Source organism: Tachypleus tridentatus, chromosome 9 (assembly GCF_004210375.1).
Source record: "Tachypleus tridentatus isolate NWPU-2018 chromosome 9, ASM421037v1, whole genome shotgun sequence".
In the NCBI taxonomy this organism is placed as follows: Eukaryota; Metazoa; Arthropoda; class Merostomata; order Xiphosura; family Limulidae; genus Tachypleus; species Tachypleus tridentatus.
This window is the reverse complement of record NC_134833.1, coordinates 101,718,524-101,745,024: the sequence shown is the minus strand read 5'-3', so window position 1 is coordinate 101,745,024 and position 26,501 is coordinate 101,718,524. Positions and strand designations below refer to the sequence as shown.

Below are 26,501 nucleotides of genomic sequence, written 5' to 3'. Positions count from 1 at the left end.
AAATGGCGAACGTTCACTTGTCATCGTACGTCATTCGTAGATAATACGTTAACTTACTCTTCACAATTTATACCAAATACACGTTATTACGTATCTCTTAAGTAGCGTGCAAAACAGGTGTTATTTACTCAAAGCTGCCTGTGTGAGTATGTTTTTCTTATAGTAAAGCCACATCGCGCTATCTGCTGTGTTCACCGAGGGGAGTCGAACCTCTTATTTTAGCGTTGTAAATCCGTAGACTTACCGTTGTCCCTACGTGGGACAAAAACTCTTTGTACGAATGATTGAAATGATGACTTGCAATCACTCATTATACTTGCAATGACGCTTATAATACCTGTCACATTAAGAAAATCTAAAGTAATTGTTTTAATGCATAAGTAATTTAATTATACCTATTTAATCTTTACCCTAACGAAATGCAGCTACTGTGCTACATTCTTTATAAAGTAAATAAAGGGTGATGCAAAACTCATGCACCATTAAAATATTTCTAAGTTAAGCCAGATTGATGCATCACGACCAATTATTGCAAAAATAAGAGAGGCAATCAAAGAAACACAGACACGAACGAGTTAAGAAAAACACGTTACCGTGAAAGGAATAATAGCAATAATCTAATCACTAAAAAAAATCTTCATCTGTATAACCAAATAGATTTCCTTAGCCATCACAGTTTGTACAAAATTATTGCAATTAGCGAAGAATTACGTTGCATGTAAAGTATATGCAAAACCAAAACCATTACCTTTTGCACAAATTAACGTAATCACACAACTGCTACCATCTTGACAAAGCTTAATATATTTAACGGACATTTGTATAGCTAAAACGTAGTTATTTAACGACAATATCCTAAGATTTTGTATATTTAACCAAAATCACACAATCGTCATTCTTTCCAGAAAGCAAATGCAATTTATTAACCACAAGTCTTCGTAACAACAAAGCAAAAAAAAAAAAAAAAGAGAGAGAGAGAGAAAATTCTATTTGGGCGACATGTTTCGTGACACATAACAGTAAATATCAGTGGAAAACAAGCGTAATCAACTTATCTATTAGAGATAGAAAACAAGTGAGATGACAAGAAAGTTTTATTGTTAGGACTAATCTACAAATTAAACTGAATCATATTCACTGTTGTCAGATGCTACTTATTCAAGCTAGTAATATTTTGCTTAACTTTACGATACTAAATGGAAGCAAATGAAGTTATTCTGAACACAAGCAAAATCAATGGTTGTGTAGCTCGTGTTTGGAATATATGCTTCTATCAAACCTTTGAATGACCGTATATGGAAAACACTGAATCAATGCTTCTTCTTCGTAAGTAGAGAGACTACAAGTGATGAATTTTGAACAAGATCATGCACAAATGTCATTTGTTCTAAAAGAAAGTTTATTCACTTCTTATAACAGTTTCTTTAATATTATTGTTTGTTTGTTTTTAAATTTCGCGCAAAGTTACACGAGGGCTATTTGTGTTAGCAGCCCCTAATTTAGCAGTGTAAGATTAGAGAGAGGGCGACTAGTCATCACCATCCGCCGCCAACTCTGAGGCTACTCTTTTACTAACGAATAGTGGGTTGACCATCACATTATAACGCCCCCACGGTTGAAAGGGCGAGCATCTTTGGTGTGACGGGGATTCGAACCCCCAACCCCCGGATTACGAGACGAACGCCTTAACCATTACCTTTACGTAATTGGATGATGTTTTTATCATCTACTGGCCACTTTTGCATTTCCTAGAAATATGTTTTCATAACTTCGTATTCTGCTACTCCTTACTTTTTGATAAACTTTTCTTTTATAATAGTTTCTTTCTTAATTTTCATTTTCTCTAATTTTTAATGCTAGTGAATATTAATTTGTTTTCCTTCCATTGTTCTATATAAACTTGAAAAATACAATGTTTAGTACTTCACAGCTAGTGCTAGTTTTTGTTATATGACAGTTTTTACAACTACTTTTCTATAGACTTTTCTTTATAACTAGGTCTGGCGTGATTTATTGGTTAGGGTAACCAGACTCTCCCGATACTACAGAAACTCGCTTCATATTTTGGGGTCGTGCCTGATTGAACTTTTCGAAATTGATCATTGCTATGAGACTGGTGATCAAATCCTAGGTTCGAATAGGAGTTGGGTTGTTAACTCGCTGCTTTCACTCTAATTAAGATTAAAAATTATTAAATATAACTTGGAACAGATACCAATTGTATAGGTTTTTGTAAAAACTCTGAAAACATTTTTAATTGTCCTTCGTTTGTACTATTCTATGCCCATAAAAGAGCGTTTGTCTTCTTTTCTACCATATCCTTAAAATAATTTAATTTTTACTTCCACCTCTCCTAGTTTTTTCGTTTGATAAAAACTTTTTTCTCCTTGATTTATTGTTTAATTCAAGTAAACGTATTTTACTTTCTTTTATTAATTCACATTCTCGTAATGTTTCTGTATACTATTAAGTTTAATTACTTGTATTAATTTAATAACGTTGTGTTCATATTTCTGATGTTATCAAAAACGTAGTTTCTCTGATAATTCTAATTGCAGTTTAATTTTTGCAATCGAACATTATCAATAGTTTTTCTGTTTAATTCATATTGTTCCTCACTAATACAGCGATAAGTCTACGGATTTACAACACTAACAACAATGGTTCGATGCCACTCGGTGGACTCAGTAGATAACCAATGTTACTTTGCTATGAGAAAATACACATTATTTATTTAATATTCTAGTATTTTTCATTTTATACCAATTTATTCTCACGTATTTAATTATCTTTTCTTCAGTGAGTGTATTTATGTATTTAATTATTTTTAACAGTCTGTATAAACCTTTAATTCGTGATATTTTCATTTCTTAAGTCTAAACTATCATTTTCTTATGTTTTATTATTATAAAAGTGTGTTTATTCGGTTTTTCTTTTTCTGAAATTTCAAGATAATTTTCAGTACTTATGTTTTTGTTTCTTAAGAGTTTATTTTTTTAATTTCCATTATTTTATGTAGTTTAACTATTATAAAAGATTGTTGTTTGTGTTTTACTGTAATATGTATAGAAATCTTAACGGTTTGTTATTATATCACTTTATGTTAGTGTTTTTGCTTCGTAGCTTTTCATCATAACACTTTCTTCATTCTCATTTTACTAGCATGTTCGTGTCATAAGTGTACATTTTTTTACTTCATCTTCCGTTAGTCCTATTGTTTCATAATAGTATGGCTAAGATTTTTAATGCTGTTTTAAGCCTAATTCTAGATATAAGTCTTCTGTTTGTGTGATGCAATTCACAATAATTTATTTATTGCTCTTATTTCTGTTAGGTTTTTGTTTCTCCCAAATCTCATTATTTTACACTGTTTGATTCTAATGGAGGTGCCATTTACATGTCTTTTATTTATACAATTTTCTTATCAGTTTCTATAGTACCTTATCGTCCGCCAATTTGATAGTTTCATATTTGTTTTTACCTTGAGCTTGTGTTAAGTTGTTCAAATCTCATTAATATTTTTAAAAAATATTTTTATTGTTCAGTTCAAATATTCAGTTAATCTACATATTGCTTCTCTTACTTATTTCATATTTATCAAAATTGTTTTTTTATTATTTTATTTTTGTCGTATAATAAAGTTTTGGTTAAATCGTCTTACGTTATTCCGTTTAAGTTCAGTAAAAAATTGTCTATTAATGGATATTTTACCATTATGAATGTAGCAGTGTTTTATCTGCTGACGTACTATGCCAGAAATCCCATTCAGTAGCTTTGTGCTTAATTTCAAACAAAACAAACTATTACATATATATTATATTTTTAACTCGAAAGCCGAGGGCCGTTGAAATGTAAGTGAAGTACCACTACGTTCATGGAAAAAGAAAGAAAACAAAGCAGATTAGAACAAAATATAGCCAGTATAGCCATCTTCATTGGCTTTTTAATATTTGTATAAAATAGTCACAAACTATACAGTTGTAAATGTACAATAGGTGTAATATTGAAACTGGTTTTTATTATTTAGAAAATAAAAAAATTCCGTACAGGAATCTTTCAGAACTAGAAAATCCTGCACGTGTAACTCTGTTTATGGAGTTTTAGGAAAAAGGGCCGGTAATTACCAGTTTCCATGATGACTACATAGTTTTAAGTGACAAAATGAATGAAAACGTTTAGGCTCGACTAATCAGTTTATTAGTAACATATACCTGTTTTTTAAAATAATAGTACAGATAATATTTAGTAGACTTTTTCTTGGAAGGTTTTTCTTTGATAACAGAAACTTCAGTGTCTCAGTGGATTACCTTGCGTTTGAATTATAGCGAGACTAATGAATATATTTATATTTGGATTAATGATCTATAAGTTATTTTGCTCGTTATTTTCTACTATCATTATCTTCTGTACTGTTACTACAATGAGTTTTATTGCACAAAAATATTTTGCTCTAATTTTCAGAAAGTTTTTCTGGTATGCATGCACTGGTGGCAAGTAATTCAGAAACGTTACTTCTTGTGATCCTGGTAATTCTACCATAAGAGTCCGTCGGCAAAGATAACGTTCAGTAATGACGAAGCTAGAACTTGGACGCCTGTTTTTGACTGGAAACGAATGTTATTTTTGCCCCAAAGCCAAATGAGTTGAAACATTGTCCATTAGTCATTAATCATATATCCTACTTTGTACATGATCTATAGGTCATGAAGATTTATCTTGTATTTTGTCCCTCAAGATTTTTTTGATATAAATCACTGTGTTGGCTGAATACGTTGATATTAATTACACCAAAATATTTTATTATGCACAGTATCAGTGGTATTTAGTATTTCTATTAATATTTGACATCAACACATAATATACAGAGGTATTTGTGTTTAACTACTTTCTCCTGTGGTTTATTAATGTATTATAGTACAAATTATGTGTTTTAAGAACATTAAGTATAATCATATAAATACATTGACCTGTAGATTGCATGCATCATATCAAAACTAACGTAGATGAAGTTTGAGGAAACTTTCATCGGTTGTTTTACTTTTTCGATAATCAACTGGTCTGGCATGGGCAGGTAGTTAAGGCACTTGACTCGTAATCTGAGAGTTGCGGGTTCGAATACCCTTCACATGTTCACCCTTTCAGCCGTGCAGGCGTTATAATGTGACGATCAATCCCACTATTCGTTGGTAAAAGAGTAGCCCGAGAGTTGGTGGTGGATGATGATGACTAGATGCCTTCCTTCCTTCACTGCTAAATTAAGGACGGTTAGCGCAGATAGCTCTCGAGTTGCTTTGCGCAAAATTCAAAAACAACAAACAAACAATAATCAATCAGCTACTAAAGAATGATGATCCATGTGACATTAGCTTTCAAAAATGATTGTTTTTCTTTATGTAGTTAGAAGTTTGGTGGTTTGTTAAACAATTAAACGAATCAAAACTCGTTCTTTTTTTCAGTTCTCTCAACAAAATTCTTGAAATATTCTACAGTTTGTTACTGTTTCCTCTCTCGTGTTTGTTATACATCAGGAATACGATAACAAAGCATTTGCGTTTCTTCTATAGTAACTCTTTTTCTCTAGTCTCGTAATTTTTATCCTAAAGTAAGTCAATACATAAATGTGACGAAGCTTCATCTTTTCCTGGGAATTATTTTGCATTTGTTTGTTTCACATACCTTTGTTATCGATTTCGTTGTATATTTTTTTACGTTATGTCTGTATCAAGTTGTCAACATTGCAGAACACAATTTTTGTTTTGTCAGTTTGCTGTCATTGTTCTCCCCATTCCTGTCATCCTATTAGTTGTTTTAAATTCCTCTGTAGGAAAATAGGTATAACACATTGGAAGTGTATTTATTTAATTTTACTATTATTTGTTCTTCAGATACACTGGGTAGATCCAGCAGAGATGGTCAAGAAAAGTTTTTTTGTTTGTTTTTCGCCAGTTATCAGCTTATACCTAGCGCCACCTATAAGCATTTTTAGATATGAAATGTTAGTCAAATTTAACTTGCTACTTATGGCTTTCTGTCCTGTCTTAATTGGCTATCACACACCATATGATCTGAATTTATTGCCATATCATGGATTGAATATCAAAAGTCTATAGGCTGATCAATCTCATTTCTTTTAATGTGTTGTTTCCTCAGAGATTTAGTAAATTTATTGGATTTGTTTAAACATAATGTTTTTCTGTGAACCTAAAGGAAGCTAATCGTTGTTCATTGGACTTTTATAGCCATTGCAACCTGTTCTAGTATTACTCTCTTTACCTTATCTTAAAGTATATGATAGTTCGTGAAATTCTAGTTATAAATTAAATAGCTAGCTTTTACTAGAGATTTCTTGTAAAATGTTTTTATACTTGTATTTCTTTATCTTCATCCAGCTTCCATTTGATTCCTATTTATCTATCTGTTCTCCTGCTGTTTCATTGTTCCTTACTTTCACTGATAATTTTCTTGTTACATATGGAGCTGTAGACCCGGAGGTTCATGTAATAAGTGTAGACTCTAACGATAGTGTGTCGCAATCATTACATATTCTCTTGAAAACACCTTGAAAATTTTTCAACGATTACCTATGTACAACCACAGTGACATGTAACTCAAGCAGTCGTTTCATAATTCCATATCTGCTGATCTTTTTAAATATAATAAAAATGATCCATTAATCATTCCGCTAAACATATTCTTACAAGCTGAGGTACACGTCCTTTGTCTGCATTAAGCTTTAAGAACTCACTACGTATATACTTAATACATAATATACACTATGACTTATGTGATGGTTAAAGTGGCTTTGTATGAAGAGGTACCAGCCAAAGTATGGCGGTAGCGGTGCTTCCTGTTTCCCGCTTTCAATATCTACTTCTTAATTTAATGTCCTCCATACTGTTTCATATTGTTAATTAATCAATGGTTATTGGTCACAGAAATGTTTTATGGGATGAAGTCGTATGGTCACGGGTCAAAATAGGAAATAGGTATAATTCAAGAAACGGCATGCCGCATCATCGTTATGGTGGCTGTTGTCATATCAACTTCATCTCAGTTTATGTATTATTCAATGTGACAGCCATTTTTGAATTGTATTTCTCTATAAAGAGTGCTAGCACACGGTTTGAGATATACAAGATGTATGTGTGCCCTCCCTCATTCTGTGTGTATGTGTTATAGAAAAATTAACATGTATGTGTCTTCTTATAGCAAAATCACGTTGAGCTATTTGTTGTGTCCACCAAGGGGAATCGAACCTCTGATTTTAATGATGTAAATTCAAATGCTTACCGCTGTCTCATTGAGGGATGGAAAATTTAATAAAGGTTGTCATTTTTTTGTTATTTGGTGTGAAAACGTCGCGCTATGTATGAATGTAGTTAACGTTAACTTACGTGAAATATAGTAAATGCTCGAAGTATCAATAATGGAGGTGAATGGATGGTAAATAAACCATTAAGAACATGACCCTTATTCCATATTAATATCCCACAATTTTGCTCGAGACTGACCCAGGGACCTAGGAATAGTTACATAAGGGACAAACAGACAGACACACAGATGTTTGTGCTTTATATACGTATATATCTGTATATCTATAATTGTTTTGATTTTCGGTGTAAGATCGTGGCGCCATCGATAAGTGTAGTTAACGTTAACTTATGTGAAAGATAATAAACACTCAATATCGGCAATGATGAAGGGTGAGTGGGGTTATGAACCTTCATGAACCTACTTCTTGTTTTATACCATTATCACACAAAGTCTGGTTGAGATTGGTACAGTGACATAGGAGTTATTAGATATGCGACAAACAGACAGTCACACATATTTTGTGCTTTATTTATATAAAGAAAATATGTCACTGCTACGTTTAAATATTATGAGTTCTACAGGGTGTTCGGAAAGTCACTGTGCACTTATATATTTATTAACAGACATGTTTAAATATAGAATACAGGAGGTAAATATGAGTGACAATTATAAACAATATTGAAAGTGACCCCGTTGGCATCAATACAAGCTTCGATCCTTCTTATTTTGTTTCTAAACACCGCTATCAGTTGCTGGCTTGAAATAAACTAAATGAATGCTGTTATCGTTGCTTTCAAATCATCCAGCGAGCTCGGACGTTCTCGATACACTGCATATTTTGCTGCTCCCCATAGATAAAAGTCTGGTGGATTAAGATTTGGTGAGCGTGGGGGCCACACGTCTTTGGAAATAATGCGGTCTCCAAAACATTCCTTTAATAACCGCATAGATCTGTGAGATGTGTGGGCAGTAACACCATCCTGTTGAAATCATGAGTAATTGATTTCATCACTTGTCCTCTGACCGATGAAGGTTTTAAGAATCTCCGAACAATAGCGCTCGCTGTTTATTGTGTTCATAAAGAAAATAGGACCAACAATTCGACGTCTGGAAATCGCAACCCACACACCAACCTTGAAATCATGTAGAGGTGTTTCATGCAAACCGTGAGGATTATCGGATGACCACAATTTTGAATTTTGTGAATTAACGTAACCCGAGAGATGGAACCATGCTTCGTCGGTGAAAAAGGTCACATCCAACACATTAGCTGTATTCTCTTCGATAAATCGGTTAAACCATTTGCAATAGCGTATTCGTTTTTCATTATCAGTTGCTTCCAGTTCTTATACCGCCATTATTTTGTGTGGGAAGAGCTTTACTTTCTTTCTGACGGCCTTTTGAGCAGTTCCAAGACCAATATCATGCTGCTGAGCTAACTTTTGTAATGATTTTGATGGACTTTGCATCACACTGTCAGAAATATCCAACAGTTTTTCCTCCGATAGCTTTGCTGGCCTTCCACAGCGTTTGGCATCATCCACTGATCCTGTTTACCGAAACTTATCAACAAGGTTACGAACTCCATTGTGATATGGAACAGGTGTATCTGGGAATTTTTCAGCAAATCGCTGTCACACCACATCTGTGTATTTACTACCTTCTCGGAATACTTGTTGGACGAACCATACACGTTCTTCAGTTGTTAAAACCATATTGGGATCAAAACCTGAAATATAATAACATATGATTACAAAACTGCACGGTGACTTTCCGAACACCTTGTATAAACAAGAATGGTTTCTAGCAGTATTGCTCTTGTCTAGAATGAAATTTGCATATTATATTCTAGACAATTTCTATTGCCATTATTTGAATTATAGCATCTTAAATTGTTATTTGTATCTGTCTCCATGTTTTGGTTTGGGCAGTATGAATACTGTAACACAAAGACTTCTATAACCATAAATACTGTTTGCAGCTTGAGTTTTACGGAACACGTGCAGCTTTAATATTGGTGTAATGTGGGTGTAAGTAACACCAAGTCTGTCAATGAGGGAGTATTTTCTCGTTTCTTATTTGGTGCAGAACAATGCAATGTTTAATTGAAACTTTTTATTGGACAAATATATTTAAAAAGGAAACTTTCGCTAAACAATAATTACATCATTTGTCTAGAAATTTAATTTATTTCTTAATCAACAATGATTTTATTATAGCTGGAAAACTCGATATGCGCTGCACTTACATAGACTATTTTCCCAAAGAAGAATACAGTCCAGACCCAAATGATTCAACAATGTCAATTCCCTGTAAGTATTGTAAAACATCCTTATTGTGTTTTAAGTTAATGATTCAACAGTGTCAACTTCTTGAAAGTATTGTAAGGCACTTTTAATTCATTCTAAATCAAAGAGTTAACAAGACGTAAATCTCAAAAATGCTAATCAAATAAAGTATTGAAAAGCATTATTGTGAAATTATAAGTAAAAGACTTAACTCTATCAATTCCATATAATTTTCATTAGATAATACCGGTCACTCTGAAGATAAAAAAAAATTACAATTAATTTTTTTGAAACAATCTGAATAAATAACAAAAGATCAAAAGTGTCATGATATACAACATAAACTTGACAGTGGTTATATTGATATGAAGACGTATAATAAAATAGCAATGTTAGTGTTAAAACAGAACATTGTTCGTGTGTTTAATACTATTAGTCCTTGTTAATTACTTCTAAAAACATTAACTTAACAGAAAACCTGTCGTATGAAATATTACATCAAACTGAGGTTAAAAGACTTGTTTCCTCAGTATGTTATTGATATTATCAAACTATTTAAGCCAGTTCTGACCTAAAAACCTAACAATGTCTTACTTGCATGCTTTAACTTATAAAAAGCAGGAGTTTTCAAGATGATAACCAAATAAATGACGGTTGCTACATACACGCTACATATCAGTACATATGTGTGCACGATTTGTGTGTACTATAATTTATCTCGGACGAGTCTCCGACTTCTTACGTTATGTGTGTTACGTAATACGATTTCAAACAACCGTAAATTTTAACTCTAATTTAGAAACTATTTAAATATCGGTATCTATGAAATTTATTATATTTACCAATAAGATCGATACATACAATTTTCTTTCTTAACACAAACATATTTTAATATACAAACAACAATACAATTTATAACATCGGTTATTATTACAAATAATAATTTATATACAAAATTTTACAAACATCACAAACAATATTCAGTCTTCTATCTAGTCAGGAACTGAATATTTAATCGACAGTCCAGGTTCACGAATCGCAGATTAATTTTTTCTTGATATACAGAGATACACTCCACTTGAGAGGAATACTAGCTAGCTCTATTCTTCATATGTGAGTTTTTCTCTGTTCAAGTTATGCGTTGACTTACTAACGTCTGAAGTTAATTATCTGAAGTTTAACTATTCGTAATGTTCGAAATCTATAAATGTTTGTGCTTTGTATATAAAGATACGTCAACGACATTTGATAACATAAACCAATAATGTGTTAGATTTCATACTGACATCGAATGATATTACGTTAAATTTATTTTAAAGATACTGAATAATATATTGGTACCAGATGTGTGTTATATTATGATATGTATACAACACAGAATTACACCGTGCATTCTTTACGTTACATACTGTTTACCAATAAAATAACATCACTTCCAGTTTATGTCAATGATATAGAATATTATCAAACTGTTTAATTTATAATCCTAGTAGTTGAGCATAGTTTAATGGTTAACGCACATGTGATTCGTATTAATATTTAAAGTTGTTTTGAAGCAGTTTTTTTTTTCTGCTGAGTAAAGGTTCCATATGGATTCCAACAATTCTGTTTTTCATAAGGAGTTTTAATCATGCGTAGTTTAGTAATACTACTATTATACTTGCACAGGTTTAAGTTGGATCGATCAGTAATACACTGAACATACAAAGAATACAAGAATTATTAACAATATTATACCTTCTCTTCTTCAATGGCTCCCAACTTTTGATAGAATTTTCCCTAAACTGACCTAGTGATCCTAGCAGTACCATATGTTTGTACACTTATCTCTTATCATGCGCGTTTGTTTATGTTTTCCTAGTGATTATGAACAAATTTATCACTAAATGTTATTTTTATACAATAAACATCACAATTAAAACATGTAGCATTGAATGCAAGCATGAGACTGCAATAATAACACACACAGCAAATTATGACTGACCAGCAATATTTGTAGTACCAATCGAAGAGGCTGGCAATGTGGACAACTTAGCTATTTTTTTAAATATTGTATTTTATTGTTACGCAGTTTTATGCTAGAATTATTACTGTTATTTTCATTGTTGTTAGAATGATCTCGCATACCCCCTGGGAATACATATGCCACCTCTTAAGAATCAATACCTTATTAGGCTTTCCAAACAACACAGACTCAAGTTTTAAATTTTGATATATGAAAATGAGTTCTGAAAGGAAACGGGTATTTGAACCAAGAACACCTTGACTATTACTTATATCAAATTATCTGCAGTCTGAGCCGGTCGTGGCCTATGATTAGCGCGTCGGGCTATGAACCTAAGGATTCATGGCTTGCGTCCCATTACCACAAGTATATGCTCTGCTTCTTGGAGTCGTGAGTGTGTGATAAAAACAACAAACATATTCTACTATTTTATTAGAATGGCCTAAAAGTTGACAGCTGATACTATTACTTAGCCTTCTCTGTTAGTTCAAAAGTAACAAACAAGAAGTTTTACTATGTTATTATAGTAGACCAAGAGTTGATAATTGGTGCTGTTACTTAGCCTTCTCTCTAGCTTGTCAGTTCAAAAGTAACAATTAAGTTTTAGTATGCTATTATAGTAGACCAAAAGTTGACTATCCTTCCCTAGTCTATCAGTTAAAAATTAGGAATAACTAGTGCAGATTGCCCTTGGTAGCTCTCACGCGACGTAATGAAACAAACAAACTATTAAAATTAATAAAATAATGAATAGCTGGTTAGTTATCACACTATATCTAATTCCAGTGTCCTTAAAGTTATATCAATATATTAATTACTCTTTAAAATAGCAGGATATCAGTTTTCTATTTACATACTTACATTTTAAAGTTCAAGAAAATTATTTAAAAATTAACTTAGTATTTTATGAGAATATCAATCGTCAAAAACTATATTATTGTATCTCCAATTGTTTTCAAATAACGACCTAAACATTTTATATTACGGTAAACAAATATTACGCCATCATATTATATTAATAAATTTATTTTAAAGTCAAAATCCATTCTAATTTTTGTTGTATTTACAAGGTAATAAAATTTACTTTAATTTGTTTTACTGAATTTATTCCTGTTCGCTTCTATTATTCTTAATATAAGTGTACATATATGTGTGTATTTAGGTATGTATGTATTCGAAGAGCTTATTGATAAAATAAGGACAACAACAATAGTAATTGTTAACGCTATCTCTTCAGATGCGATGAAGCGAGCTGCCACCTTCATCTTTATGAGCTCGTTCACCTTGACAGCTGGGGAACTCCTTTTCCTATTGGGCCAATTTATCAAAAAACATCGAGTTCTGATATTTGCGGGAGGAATTTCATTTGTTATCTCAGGTGAGAACATAACTAGCTTGTGTAAGATATGTTAAGTTTACCTATTGGAGAAAAACAAAATATGGCACGTGTGCATTTCAAATAAAGACCTGAACTTCCAAATTTAGTATTCCATTTCTATAGACTACCATTCAGCATAAACCAAATTGTTTAGGTTTTTTTCTGATTAAAATTTAAAATAAAATAACAGAACTCATACATTTGCTTTCTCTGTATTTTGAAGTTTTTGTGTTAAAACCATGGAAAACATAGACACAACTCTTAATATTCAAATAATAAATCAAACTGCAACTATTTAGTTTACTAAATATAATTTTGAATTCGGAAGAAGAATTTCGTAACAACAAACCAGTTTTAAAAATATGGTTATCTCAAAACTTTTAAACAGTGTTTAAAAATATTAAAATAATTGTTAAATAAATTATTATACAAAACCAGCATGGCGCGTTTAGAACTTCTGGTCAAAGTAAGCTATTCATACAGACCAAATATAAATATAATTTGAAAAGTACGTTAAAACTTAATCACGAAAATACTGTATAACAAACTGGCTAAATATTCCTTAGATAAGTTGCACGATAAAACTAAAATCAATATTTAATCCGCAGAGAACAGTATTTAAACTACTGTTCGTTTTTTCGAATTTCGCGCAAAGTTACACGAGGGCTATCTGCGTTAGCCGTCCATAATTTAGCAGTGTAAGACTAGAGGGAAGGCAGCTAGTCATCACCACCCACCGTCAGCTCTTGGGCTACTCATTTACTAACGATTATTGGGATTGACCATCATATTATAACGCCCCCGCGGCTGAATGGGCGAGCATGTTTGGTGAGACGGGGATTCGAACCCACGATCTTCGGATTACGAGTTAAACGCCATAACCCACCTGGTCATGCCGGGCCTATTTAAACTATTATCTGAATAATATCTCATGAAATTCAATCCGTTTAGGTTGTTTGGTCTACTTTTAAATTCATATAATTTCAATAGTGCAAAATAATTTTCATAGGTTTATATTAATTCAGAAAGTATTCCAAAATAAAGTTAAACTTTATAACCAGCAAAACTGAATTAAACAGTTTCTGTTAACTCTAATAAATCTTACTCGTATATATATGATGTGTCAGATAATTTTGTTTTGTTCAATGAAATTCCCTGTAACACTGGACTCTAATCCCCTACCTCAAAGAAAGCACGAAAACAACAAAGAAACAAACAAACCCCACAAAGGTCGCACTTTATAATTGGTATACAGAAAAATATGTAATATTTGTACAAGCCAAATATATATAAATAATAAAATAATTTTAAACATCATTAGAGCACTTGCACAACGGAAATAATGAAAAAGGAAGTGGAATATTTAATATTATTGAGCATTATGTTAATTTTACAACGCATACACTGGGTAAATTTAATATACCTGGTTTAAAAGGAACCTTATAATTACTATAATCATTTTCAACAGAAATAGATAATAATATTATTAAAAAGTGTGTATTATTTCTTACAGTCTCTAAAGAAGTAACAGGAAAAAACCCTAATGGCACAGAAACATGTCTGGCTTCAATACCCTTGGTGGGCAGAGCACAGATAGCCCATTGTATAGCTTTGTGCTCGATTCCAAACAAGACAGAAAAAAATTATTTTGTGTTCAAAATGTGTATAACTCTCCTTATATGATTCTTAAAAAAAATCTAGCCTATCTCATAACAACAACTGTTATCCGATATATTTCACAGATACCAACATTGCAATGTGTATCATTCATTATGTTAAAGAAGTTGCAGAATTCAAGATCAGTACACATTATATTATATAACAATGTGTGTGTATACAGGGTGAGCCAAAAGTAGGTGGACAACATTTGGAATAGGTTTATGTATCGGTTATATTAATGCAATTGTATATTATAAATATGTTGCAACTATATTATTTGTGTTATATAATTACAATTGTATAATTACATTTGTTTTAATTTAATCTGTTTTCTTTTTTTTAGATTGTTAATAGAACCCATAATGTCAAATACTTTAAATACAGATAAAAGAATATGAGTGTTAAAAGAGTATTGGAAATCTCAATTTGAGCATTTGTTAATAAATAACATTTTATTTTCATTAATATAATTGTCTTATTACACATAGTTGTACGTATACGTGATCTCTAAATAAAGGTTTTTTTACTGTCCACCTACTTTTGGCTCACCCTGTATATTTATACATAAACAAATACTAGTACTGTTCGGACTTTTTCATAATATTTATTTTTAATTCAGTGATCATATTTCTTAATAACGGGTCTTGCTCGACATGGCCAAGTGGTTGAGGCACTCGACTTGTAATCTAAAGGCGCGTGTTCGGATCCCCGTCACACCAAATTTGCTCTCCCTTTCAGCCGTAGGGGCGTTATAACGTCATGGTCAATCCCACTATTCGTTGATAAAAAGAGCAAAACAAACGTTGGCGATGGGTAATGATGACTATTTGCCTTCCCTTCATACACTTCTATACTAGGAACGGCTAGCGCAGATAGCTCTTGTGTAGTTTTGCGCGAAATTCAAAACAAACAAACAAACAACAATGAATTTTATACAGTGACTCCAGCGTGTTGTTTAACTCTCATGAGTTCAAATTCTAATAACGGAGGGATTATATGATAACTTTAAAAAATAAGTGATCGTTTTTAAAGCAAGCTCTTTTAATACCATTGCAAATTAAATCAGAGATTGACTGACATATTGATTGGTTAACATATGAACAAAAATATATAGTATCAAGGCACGTGATCTTTCTATTTCAATTGAATATTTCTAGTGCCACCTATGAATTAAATTGTAAACTACTATTATGTATATAACGTTTATAGATATATATATATTAGTAAGATCGTGCACAAATGCAATAAAAGTGAAACAAAGCTTATTAAAATTAAAAGATATATAAAATATACTTTTCAAGTACATCGCTTTTCTAATTACCATTAGAATCAATCAAGATATTTTGTTTTCATAGATGATTAAACTTATATATATTTAACATATTTCGAAATCTGGTTAGTTCAGTGCGTCATTATTTAACTGTCTCTAGATTTACTAACGTTTATTTTGAAAGCTATTTAAGCATGGAAAAAATTCTCAATCATCTAAAGAATTGTTTTAACTATACTAAATTTTTGAAAAAGTTTGTTGTTATTTAGGTAATTCATGGAAACCTAACTGAAGAATCAAATTTTCTCTTATATCTACAGCTGACTTGCAATTTACAGTTATTTTAGGAGATAGTGTTATAAATTAGTCATAACGGTTTATATTGTTGAATTGGTTCTTTCGAATTATTAGTTAAAACAAAAAAACGATGCAAATTTAAGTCCAGTTAATGATAACAAAAGTGTTTAATAGTTTTATTTCTTCGATTATGAAAAGTTCTATTAATTGACATTACTAATCCTCACTAATAGGCAAAGTTCATAATAGACACTAATATAAAAATAAAACTTCCTTTGCTGACTTCCTTTGCAGACATGACACTCTCTCGTATATCTGTTAACTCGTCGAAACACAAAACTCAAGTAACTGATGACAACCAAAACATCTTAGCTCAAATTTTATTCAATCCCTAAAAACAGATTCACAAATCCATAACCATCTGCTCAATCCCTTACAACAGATTCACAAATCCATAACCATCTGCTCTAGCCTGATTCTCATTTTGTAATACTGTAATAGTTTTCTAAACTATGAAAAATGAAGACTTTAGTCAGGTGTCCACCCCTATCACACTATGTTAATATTTCTTATGAATAAAGAAATATACAAGAGTCTAAGTTTAAATACATAGCCTGCAATACTTCTAATCTGGATTCACTATTTTTTTTTAATGTTTTATCTACTTCTTGTAAGTTTTCTGTTAAAGTTCATTTAACGATAGCGAAAGCATCCATATTTTATTTTTGATTACAGGTTATGCTGTTTTATACGACTTACTTCATAATGTTTTATCTCTTACACACTTCATTGCAACTAAACATTCAGGGTTTATAAAACTCAGTTATAAAAATACCTTACACCAGTTACAGACTTAATAAGAGGCTACCATATACCCATTCAATAATTCATTAACTTCATCCTATAGCTCAGTCTTTAGTAATTATTCAAACTAGCCTAGCTCGCATTTTACACTGCTGAAGCTGCTCTAAAACTACTGATAAAATTTCAGAAACTAAACTATGCTTTCATAGCGTGAGTTAAACTTCATTTTAAGTAAAAACAAAAATAACAAATAATAATAGTACAAATGTTTGAATTGAAAACAATAAGAACATGGCTTATAACAATAATATCCTTATCAAACATGCTTAAATGTTCGTGTTTTTGGTGCTTAGACTACATTGTCTAATATACATTTATTACCTTATGAGATATGCTTGATGTTTAAATGAATTATTCAAATCATAAGAATTGTCTCTAATGTACACATGACCTTCAAACCCCATGTCTAGGTGACTTCGTAATCCAAGGGTCGCGGGTTCGAATCCCCGTCCTACCAAACACTATCGCCCTTTCAGCCGTGGGAGCATTATAATGTCACGATCAATCCCACTATTCGTTAGAGTAGCCCAATAATTGGAGGTGGGTGGTGATAACTAGCTGCCTTCCCTCTAATCTAACACTGCAAAATTAGAGACAGCTAGCGCAGATAGCCCTTGTGTAATTTTGCGCGAAATTCAAAAACAAAGAAACTTTCAAACCCTACGTCTATCTTAAAATGTTAATTAGTGTGGAATATTGTTTTTTGGTTTTTTTACTTAATTAGAGGTAGTTAATACAACCGTAACTATCTCATTAAAGAGGGGTAATACAAGTCATATTGAAGACCCAAATCTTCAACGGTGTTTACAGAACGTTTTCGGCTACTGTGAAGAAATAAATGTTTGTTTTTGATGTGAGTGTGTGAAATATGATCCACTAAATTACTGGACATACGAATGTCATACGATTCGTGGATTTATTATAAAAGTTGTTTGAAAATAACATATAACTGCAATAACTAATTTTAGTATGCTTAACACCTCAACATATTAACCTGTTGAACGAAATATGAAAATGTTGATATACATCATTACAATCTTGTTGTAACATACAGTTAAATACACAATACAACTGAAAGAGTAAACAAAGACCATATGTCTAGTGATTGAAGTGTTTTATATTTGAAACGTACAATACCTAACAGTTGATTTACACATGTTACAACTGTTATCTTTTCTGTGAACACACTTGCATTTAAATAGTCAACCACGTATATGTTCTCTTTTCAATCTCGTATTTGTGGTTAGATCTGTGTCAACTAATTTTTGTCTTCAGCAGTTTATAAGTTAATGCACTTGTTGAGGTTATCTTCTTTTGAAACAAATGAATGATTGTTAACATTTTTCGCTCTAGCTGAATCTGTGGTCTTGTGTTAAAAAACAAACAAACAATAAACTACATTACAAACATTACGGTCCGGCATAGCCAGGTGGTTAGAGCATTTGACTCGTAATTCAAGGGTCATGGGTTCAAATCCTTGTCATACCAAACATGCTGGCCCTCTCAGCCGTGCAGGCGTTATAATGTGACGATCAATCCCACTATTCGTTGGTAAAAGAGTAGCCCGAGAGTTGGTGGTGGATGATGATGACTAGCTACCTTCCTTCCTTCACTGCTAAATTAAGGACGGTTAGCGCAGATAGCTCTCGAGTTGCTTTGCGCAAAATTCAAAAACAACAAACAGACAATAATCAATCAGCTACTAAAGAATGATGATCCATGTGACATTAGCTTTCAAAAATGATTGTTTTTCTTTATGTAGTTAGAAGTTTGGTGGTTTGTTAAACAATTAAACGAATCAAAACTCGTTCTTCTTTTCAGTTATCTCTCAACGAAATTCTTGAAATATTCTACAGTTTGTTACTGTTTCCTCTCTCGTGTTTGTTATACATCAGGAATACGATAACAAAGCATTTGCGTTTCTTCTATAGTAACTCTTATTCTCTAGTCTCGTAATTTTTATCCTAAAGTAAGTCAATACATAAATGTGACGAAGCTTCATCTTTTCCTGGGAATTATTTTGCATTTGTTTGTTTCACATACCTTTGTTATCGATTTCGTTGTATATTTTTTTACGTTATGTCTGTATCAAGTTGTCAACATTGCAGAACACAATTTTTGTTTTGTCAGTTTGCTGTCATTGTTCTCCCCATTCCTGTCATCCTATTAGTTGTTTTAAATTCCTCTGTAGGAAAATAGGTATAACACATTGGAAGTGTATTTATTTAATTTTACTATTATTTGTTCTTCAGATACACTGGGTAGATCCAGCAGAGATGGTCAAGAAAAGTGTTTTTTCTGTTTTTCGCTAGTTATCAGCTTCTACCTAGCGCCTCCTATAAGCATTCTTACATCACAAACATTACGGCCCGGCATGGCCAGATGGTTATGGCATTTGACTCGTAATCTAAAGGTCGTGAGCTCAAATCCCTGTCATACCAAACATGTTGGCCCTTTCAGCCGTGGGGGCGTTATAAAGTGACGGTCAATCCCACTATTCGTTGGTAAAAGAGTAGCCCAACAGTTGACGATGGTTAGTGATGATAAGCTGTCTTCCCTCTAGTCTTACACTGTTAATTAGGGACGGCTAGAGTGGATAACGCACGTGTAGCTTTGCGCGTAATTGAAAACAAACAATCATCCCGTCACTTTGACAAGCAAAAAGTAACTACTTCTTGGCTATTACAGTACACTACATGTTGTATTTTATTAATAAAAATGTTTTTTTTTTTTTTAAGGTTTTTGTTTATTTTAAATGTAATAGCATTTGTCTTACGTTATAGTAGAAGAAAATATTATGTTACTGTAGCCAAAAGTTTGGGTCAGGAACTATGGTAATTATTGGTGACCTTCATAGGGCAAAATGTTCTAACGACTTTTACGTAAATGTATGCTATAGCGAAAAATGTGAATGAAAATCGAAATAAATAAAAGCTAATTACGTTACACTGGAAAAATGTAAACCTCATATTCGTTTGTTTGTTTTTTATTTTGCACAAAGCTATCTGCGCTAGCCGTCCCTAATTTAGCAGGGTAAGAATAGAGGGAAGGAAACTAGTCATCACCACCCACCGCCAACTGTTAAGCTAGTCTTTTACCAACGAATTGTAGGATTGACCGTCACATTATAACGCCCCCAAGTCTGAAAGGGCGACCATGTTTGGCGTGACAGGGATTTAAACCCGTGATCCTCGGACTACGAATCGACTGCCTTAACCATCTGGCCATGCCAGGCGTTTTCTGAATATTCGTAAATCGAGGGATGTCTGTAGGGTGTCATAGCATATCTAGTAATAGTTTCATGAGAAAAGTCTGTGTTAAATGGAGTAGACCATGCAGACGTTGTTGTTCTAAGTTACGTGACTGTAGGGAAACGTGTAGTCTCGGCTGAGGGTTTTGAAAACTGACTGAAAGAGATATCCTGATATCACATCTTGAGCTGTTTTTACAGAATATTTTATTGTATTTTCATTAGCCCCCTAACAGTAGTTTCTGTCTTCACACACTCTTCTATCTATCTCAATCTTATCATCCAGAACTTCAATTCGAAATTAGTGTCTAATTGATCTTCTTATATGATGACAGCTTTGTCATCTGCAGACTTTTGAGTAATTAATAATCTGAAATCAATCGTTTCAACAAAACTTCGTACACATTCAAACTTGTCTATTGTTCTCTTTATGGCTCCTTCACTAGTATCCACTGTAATGATGAACAAGCATAAGTATTTTCACAATATTTTTGTTTATATACCATTGTGTTTTTGATTGATGGTATTTTTTTAATTATTCCAAATGTTCTCACAATGTTGGTCATCTCTCCTGTCATTCTCCGTCAGTTGGTTTCTAAATGTTTCTCCTTGTCTTTAGTTCATATTTTAATATTTTTTATGCTAGTTTCCATTTTACAAAACTGAAGGTTCTCTTATTCTACTTTTTTGTTTTATTTACACACTTATTAGAAGGTCTCCAAAATGCTTTCAATTTCATTACGACATCTGATTTCTGCGACTGTTTCTGTTATAATTTATTGTAATATGATTAATCAAATTGGAATAGCCTATTTGTAGGGATCTGTTCAATACACCAAGAAGAAAGAAAACGTTCTTAGGGCTCTAAAACAGTTAATTATCAGATCAATTTACGATTATTTTTGATTCCCAAGAATATGCTGAAAAGAGTAGATTTTGATATATATAATTTTTATTGAACACACGTATAGGGCGCTAGTTCGTAACTGTGTGTGTGTGTGTGTATTTTCTTATAGCAAAGCCACATCGGGCTATCCGCTGTGTTCACCGTTGGGAATCGAACCCCTGATTTTAGCGTTGTAAACCTCAGATGTGAATGAAATAGGGGACATTGTAATTGAGAGGCTAGTACAGAATTGAGTGGACAAATAAATGTTTGGAATACTTTAGTCAAACCATGTTGTAGTAAAGTTTTCTACTTATTGGATCTAAATGAAGTTTAAAAGTGTTTTTTTTCTTTGATATTCAATATATGATTAAAGAGTCAAAACAACAACTGTTCACTTCTGATGCAACTATTAGAAAACCTGAATCTAACACTGATTTATTGAATATTTATAAATAGTATATATTTTTTGTATTCAGTCAACTATAATAAACATTAAGTAATTGGTGTTAAATAAATAATATTGTCTTATTAATTTCTATTTTACGTTTGTAAATGGCTTGTATAAATTATTAACAGTTGTTCTTCATTCAGTTTAATAATAAAGACAACGTATGCACAACTACTGTGTCGGATATACCTCAGCCAGTCTGATATTAGGTGATATCGGATGTACTTCAGCCAGTCTGATATTAGGTGAAAGGCCTTGACGCCACTGGATATATCAGATATAGTGTGACTTACACATTATCATACATTCTTCTTCAGTTTCATTCAGAAATCTTTAGAATGATACTGAATTATTATTATGTGTTCAGGTCCTTCTATATTGCTTTAAGGGTGAGTGAGCTCTGGTATTACATGAAACCTAAAACATTAAGTGCTTGCACCAGAAAATTATATTTTTAAAATAATTTATTCTCATACTCTATTACAGTGGTTTGGTTTGTTTGTTTTTGAATTTCGCACAAAGCTACTCGAAGACTATCTGTGCTATCCGCCTCTAATTTAGCAGTGTAAGACTAGAGGGAAGGCACCTAGTCATCACCACTCACCGCCAACTCTTGGGCTACTCTTTTACCAACGAATAGTGGGATTGACCGTCACATTATAACGCTCCCACGGCTGAAAGGGCGAGCATGTTTGGCGCGACGGGGATGCGAACCCGCGACCCTCAGATTACGAGTCGCACTCCTTAATACGCTTGGCCATGCCGGGCCATTACAGTGGTTCCCAACCAGGGGTACGAGATAACATTTGTTTTGGCCACCTTCACCTTTATTCTTAAATAAATGACTACTGTGAGGGGTGCGACAACATATTAAAAATTTTTAGGAGTGCGGGGCATAAAAAAGGTTGGGAACCACTGCTTTATTAGGATTTTATTCATATATTTTACCATGTGTAATTTTTACAGTATCAATATTACTTAACATATTTTGAGAACAATTTTTTTCGGTTTTCATAGGTGTCAAAATATTTACTCTTTAAATATAATATTTGATGTTCAGGCTATTTTAAGCCTTTTTATATGTTATGTTGAAGTAAATGTTGGTATACCAAGCCATAGAGTATTTATCTTGTTTAAAGGGCATTTCTACAGCTTTAATATGACTTCAAAAACCTTACTTTAAACTCTTAGAGTACATATTTATATATCTTAATATTATTTTAAATTTTTATAATTTGTTTTGCGAGTGAATTGTCTTACGCTTCCAAGTTTAGGATTAAAATTATTATCTATTGTAATTCTACAAAAAAAAGGGAAGGTAAATGTTAGTGTTAAAGGTAATGATAAGTTCAACAATTGTATTTAATTCATATTGTATAGTTATGAACCAAACTTTGGAGCAGCTATTATAAAATAAATTTTATCATTGAAACATGTGCTGAACAAATTACGAGTGTATATTTTTTTAATAAATTATGTATACATATTTTATTTTAAGGTCTTCTCATCTTAATGGGAGTCGTCATTTACATATCAAGTTTTAAAGCTGAAGTTGGCAGTAAGCTTCAGTCCAAGTCATCGTTTCAAGGACCATTACTGACCTACCGTTACGGTTATTGTTTTATCTTAGCTGTGACAGGTATCCTGTTGTGTGAGTTGTCTGGAATATTTGCAATTTCTCTGTATATCCATTGGTACAAGTATGATTTCAAAAAAGAAAACGACAGAATGAAATATTTTGACTTTGTTTTGCCTGATGATGACAAACTTACAACTCGATATCATTCTACGCAAGGTTATCCACAAGATACGTCATTTTGCTCGCCTATTTCCAGAGGGCACGTTACAAATAATGGAGTACCCCTTTCAGTATCTATGCGGGATTTAAAATGTCACCACTTCCCACGTCTTCCTCGTGATATAACTTGTAACACCATGTCCACAACTGCAGATTTTCATGTCTATAAGGAATGTTCCAGAGAAATGTTGTACGATGATTTTCCACGATCCACAGTTGTTTGAATAGAATTTACTCTAGAGATTGAAAATTTGACCAGAAAAGGCCAGAAACAAAGCATGTTGCTTAGTTACGTGTTGATTCCTCAATAGACTTAATGTAGTCTTCTTTCGCATGTCTTAATTATCATATGTTTAGAATTAGCATTATTTCTCACGTTAACTAGTGGTGATGTCTTTCGTCTAGTTTCTATTGACTCATAAAGCCTGTGATTCAGGTTTAACACTTTCCTAAATATTAGTATTATTATATAAACATGGTATTTCTTAAGGTTTATTAACACTAGAGTAAAATGCTTGTGTACAATAAAGTATCCTTTAAGAACAGTGCTGCATGATCAGGTGAAAAACACTGTCTTCCCAATAGAAACACGCCAGTCAAATGATAATCAACAAAATATTCGTTTATAGCAGGTTTCTTCATTTCATATTAAAAGCGTTAAACTTGATGATATAATTTAATATTGTTGTTTCAGTGTGTAGATATAAATTGTGTAGTATTAATTAGCACTATTTAAATTACGATCAATACTGGATTCAGCACTTTCCAGTTTCGAGATATCATAAGCTACCAGAAAACTATTTGCCTTCGTGATAACATATAAAAGTAATATACTAAAAACCCAGGTATAACATGAAACGCGTTGACTCATATCAGGCAGCAAAGCTTAGGTGGTGATTAGGTGAATATCATCAGGTCAGTAAGAGATCATCAATACTTCATTATAAAGGTTTTTTTTTTGCCAAATCAAATTGGCCTGGTTGCTGGGGTACTCAACTCGCAATCTGCGGGTCACGGGTTGAAATCCCCATCCCACCAGATATGCTCGCCTTTTCTGCTGTGGAGGCATTATAATATGAGGATTAATAGCACTATTCGTAAACTAGCTGTAGTCTATCGCTGTTAAATTAGGGAAGGCAAGCATAGTTAGTGCTCTCGCTTCTTTGAGGGAATTTAAATCATCTATAATATTCCCTGTTTTATGCTATGGTTTTCAAAGCCTTCAAGGTCATGGAACCCCCAAATCTATCAGAAATACGTTAGTTATTGAGAATGCATATACTTTTTCTTCTTCTGTTCACATTCACCAATAGGAAGAGGATTTCCACTGGTAAGGGTTTACATCTCATTACATACTTGATGACCACATAACTGGTTATATCATAAAACACTAAACAGCATGACATTTTAGCTGATCTTTTCGGTCTCATCTTTTTTTAACGAAACAACTGCTATATCGTAGAGATCTATAAAGGCCAAATTTGAGAAGCTAAGCCGGCCCGTCTCGTCCTGGTGATTATCTGTTCCCAACCAGACAGGCATTTGTAATATATTTCCCAAGCCTCCTTGATTTATGGTTTTCTTCACACTGAACCCGACTTAGGCCCGAAGATTAAACAAAGTATTGGTCAAAAGATTGGTAGCATTGGTTGACCGTGGGAAGATCAAGATGGACTTTTCTTACTTTGCAAACTGCCAAGACAAAGAAGAATAAGGCAATAATATAAACTGTTATACTGACCACATTTAATATATTCCCAGCTTCAACCATCTCTCTGTTTTGTTACTGTTATTGTGCACTAATACAATGGAATCTACACTTTCACTGCTCAAACTGTATACTTATCAACACAACGGTTACTACTAAATATGGCTGCTTTAACAATTAATTCGAAAGAAGCGTCAGATAGTATATTTTAAGATTACAACAATTGTTAATGCGGTGCCTTTGGTACAGAGCATAAAAATTATGAAGCTATCAAATATATATTGATTGTCCGCAACTATGGGCGTGGGTCACCGTTTATCAAGAAATAAGCTTGAAAATATATTTTTTAAAGAAGGTTGAAAAATAGAGCAGCAGGTCCGAGAAACTCTTAACGTTTATAATTTTATAATTACGTTTTATAAAAGTCACTTCTTCAAAGACCGACCCCAAATCTTATTATTTTGTTATTATCTAATCAGCGGACCAGGTCGATTTGAGACCCACCGGCCAGGCCTGAGTCCGTGTAGACCTGTACATTGTCGGTTTAATTAATATATGTTGTAATATCTAGTTCCACCTCTTGTTTAACACATGAATTCCAACGTTTGTTCTTTATAAACGTATATACTGATAAACATCTTAATTATATATATAGCAAACAGGGAGTATTGAAGTTATATGTTGGCTATAGTTGTTTGTAATAAGTTTCATAAGTGAAGGTATTTATTCACTTTTAAGTGTATACCTGGCGGTACTCGAACTTTTATTGTGCAGGTCTAATGATGAGGCATCTACACTGTATTATGAGCAAATATCTTGTGCTTAGATTTAGTATTAATGACAAAATACTAGTGTTTTACTGGAGAAAATGAACATCTTGGCGTGTTTATTCAAATATATTTAATTGTAAAATGCTTTTCAAAGATCATACCAATGTTATATGATAACGTATATAAATCCTGTAGTCGGCAGCCATTTTAATAAGCTGGTGTCTACAAAATGATATCGTTTTATTGATATGAGTAATAATGTTTAGAGGAGTTAATACCAACTTAAATTCCTTGACTTTAATCTGTATTCAATTACAATATTTTCTTTTTGTTACTCACCAGTAGAAATGTATCTCTGCGTAACATTACTTTTACAATAATTTCTGTAAAAAAGAGAGAAACAAAAATGTTGGGAAATAAGAACAAAATATAGTATCTATGAATATCAATATCAATCTAATGTTTTACTAAAGTGATAGTAGGCTTAAGATTATACAACAATATTTTCTGTAGTCATTAATAGTATTTTGTTTTCTTCAGCTTAGGCAGTTGTCACGAAAACT

General features: G+C 32.5%; 1 protein-coding gene across 1 annotated transcript in view; it reads left to right on the top strand.

The window, feature by feature from the left end:
* The window catches only part of LOC143225906 (voltage-dependent calcium channel gamma-7 subunit-like), a 28,737-nt gene extending 3,323 nt beyond the window's left edge, over window positions 1–25,414 (top strand). The window contains exons 2-4 of the mRNA XM_076456103.1: window positions 9,534–9,626; window positions 12,845–12,985; window positions 23,161–25,414. Coding sequence (XP_076312218.1) covers window positions 9,534–9,626; window positions 12,845–12,985; window positions 23,161–23,684 — 758 coding nt within the window. The 3' untranslated portion in view covers window positions 23,685–25,414. The remainder of the gene's footprint in view (window positions 1–9,533; window positions 9,627–12,844; window positions 12,986–23,160) is intronic.
* Window positions 25,415–26,501: the final 1,087 nt, after the last annotated feature.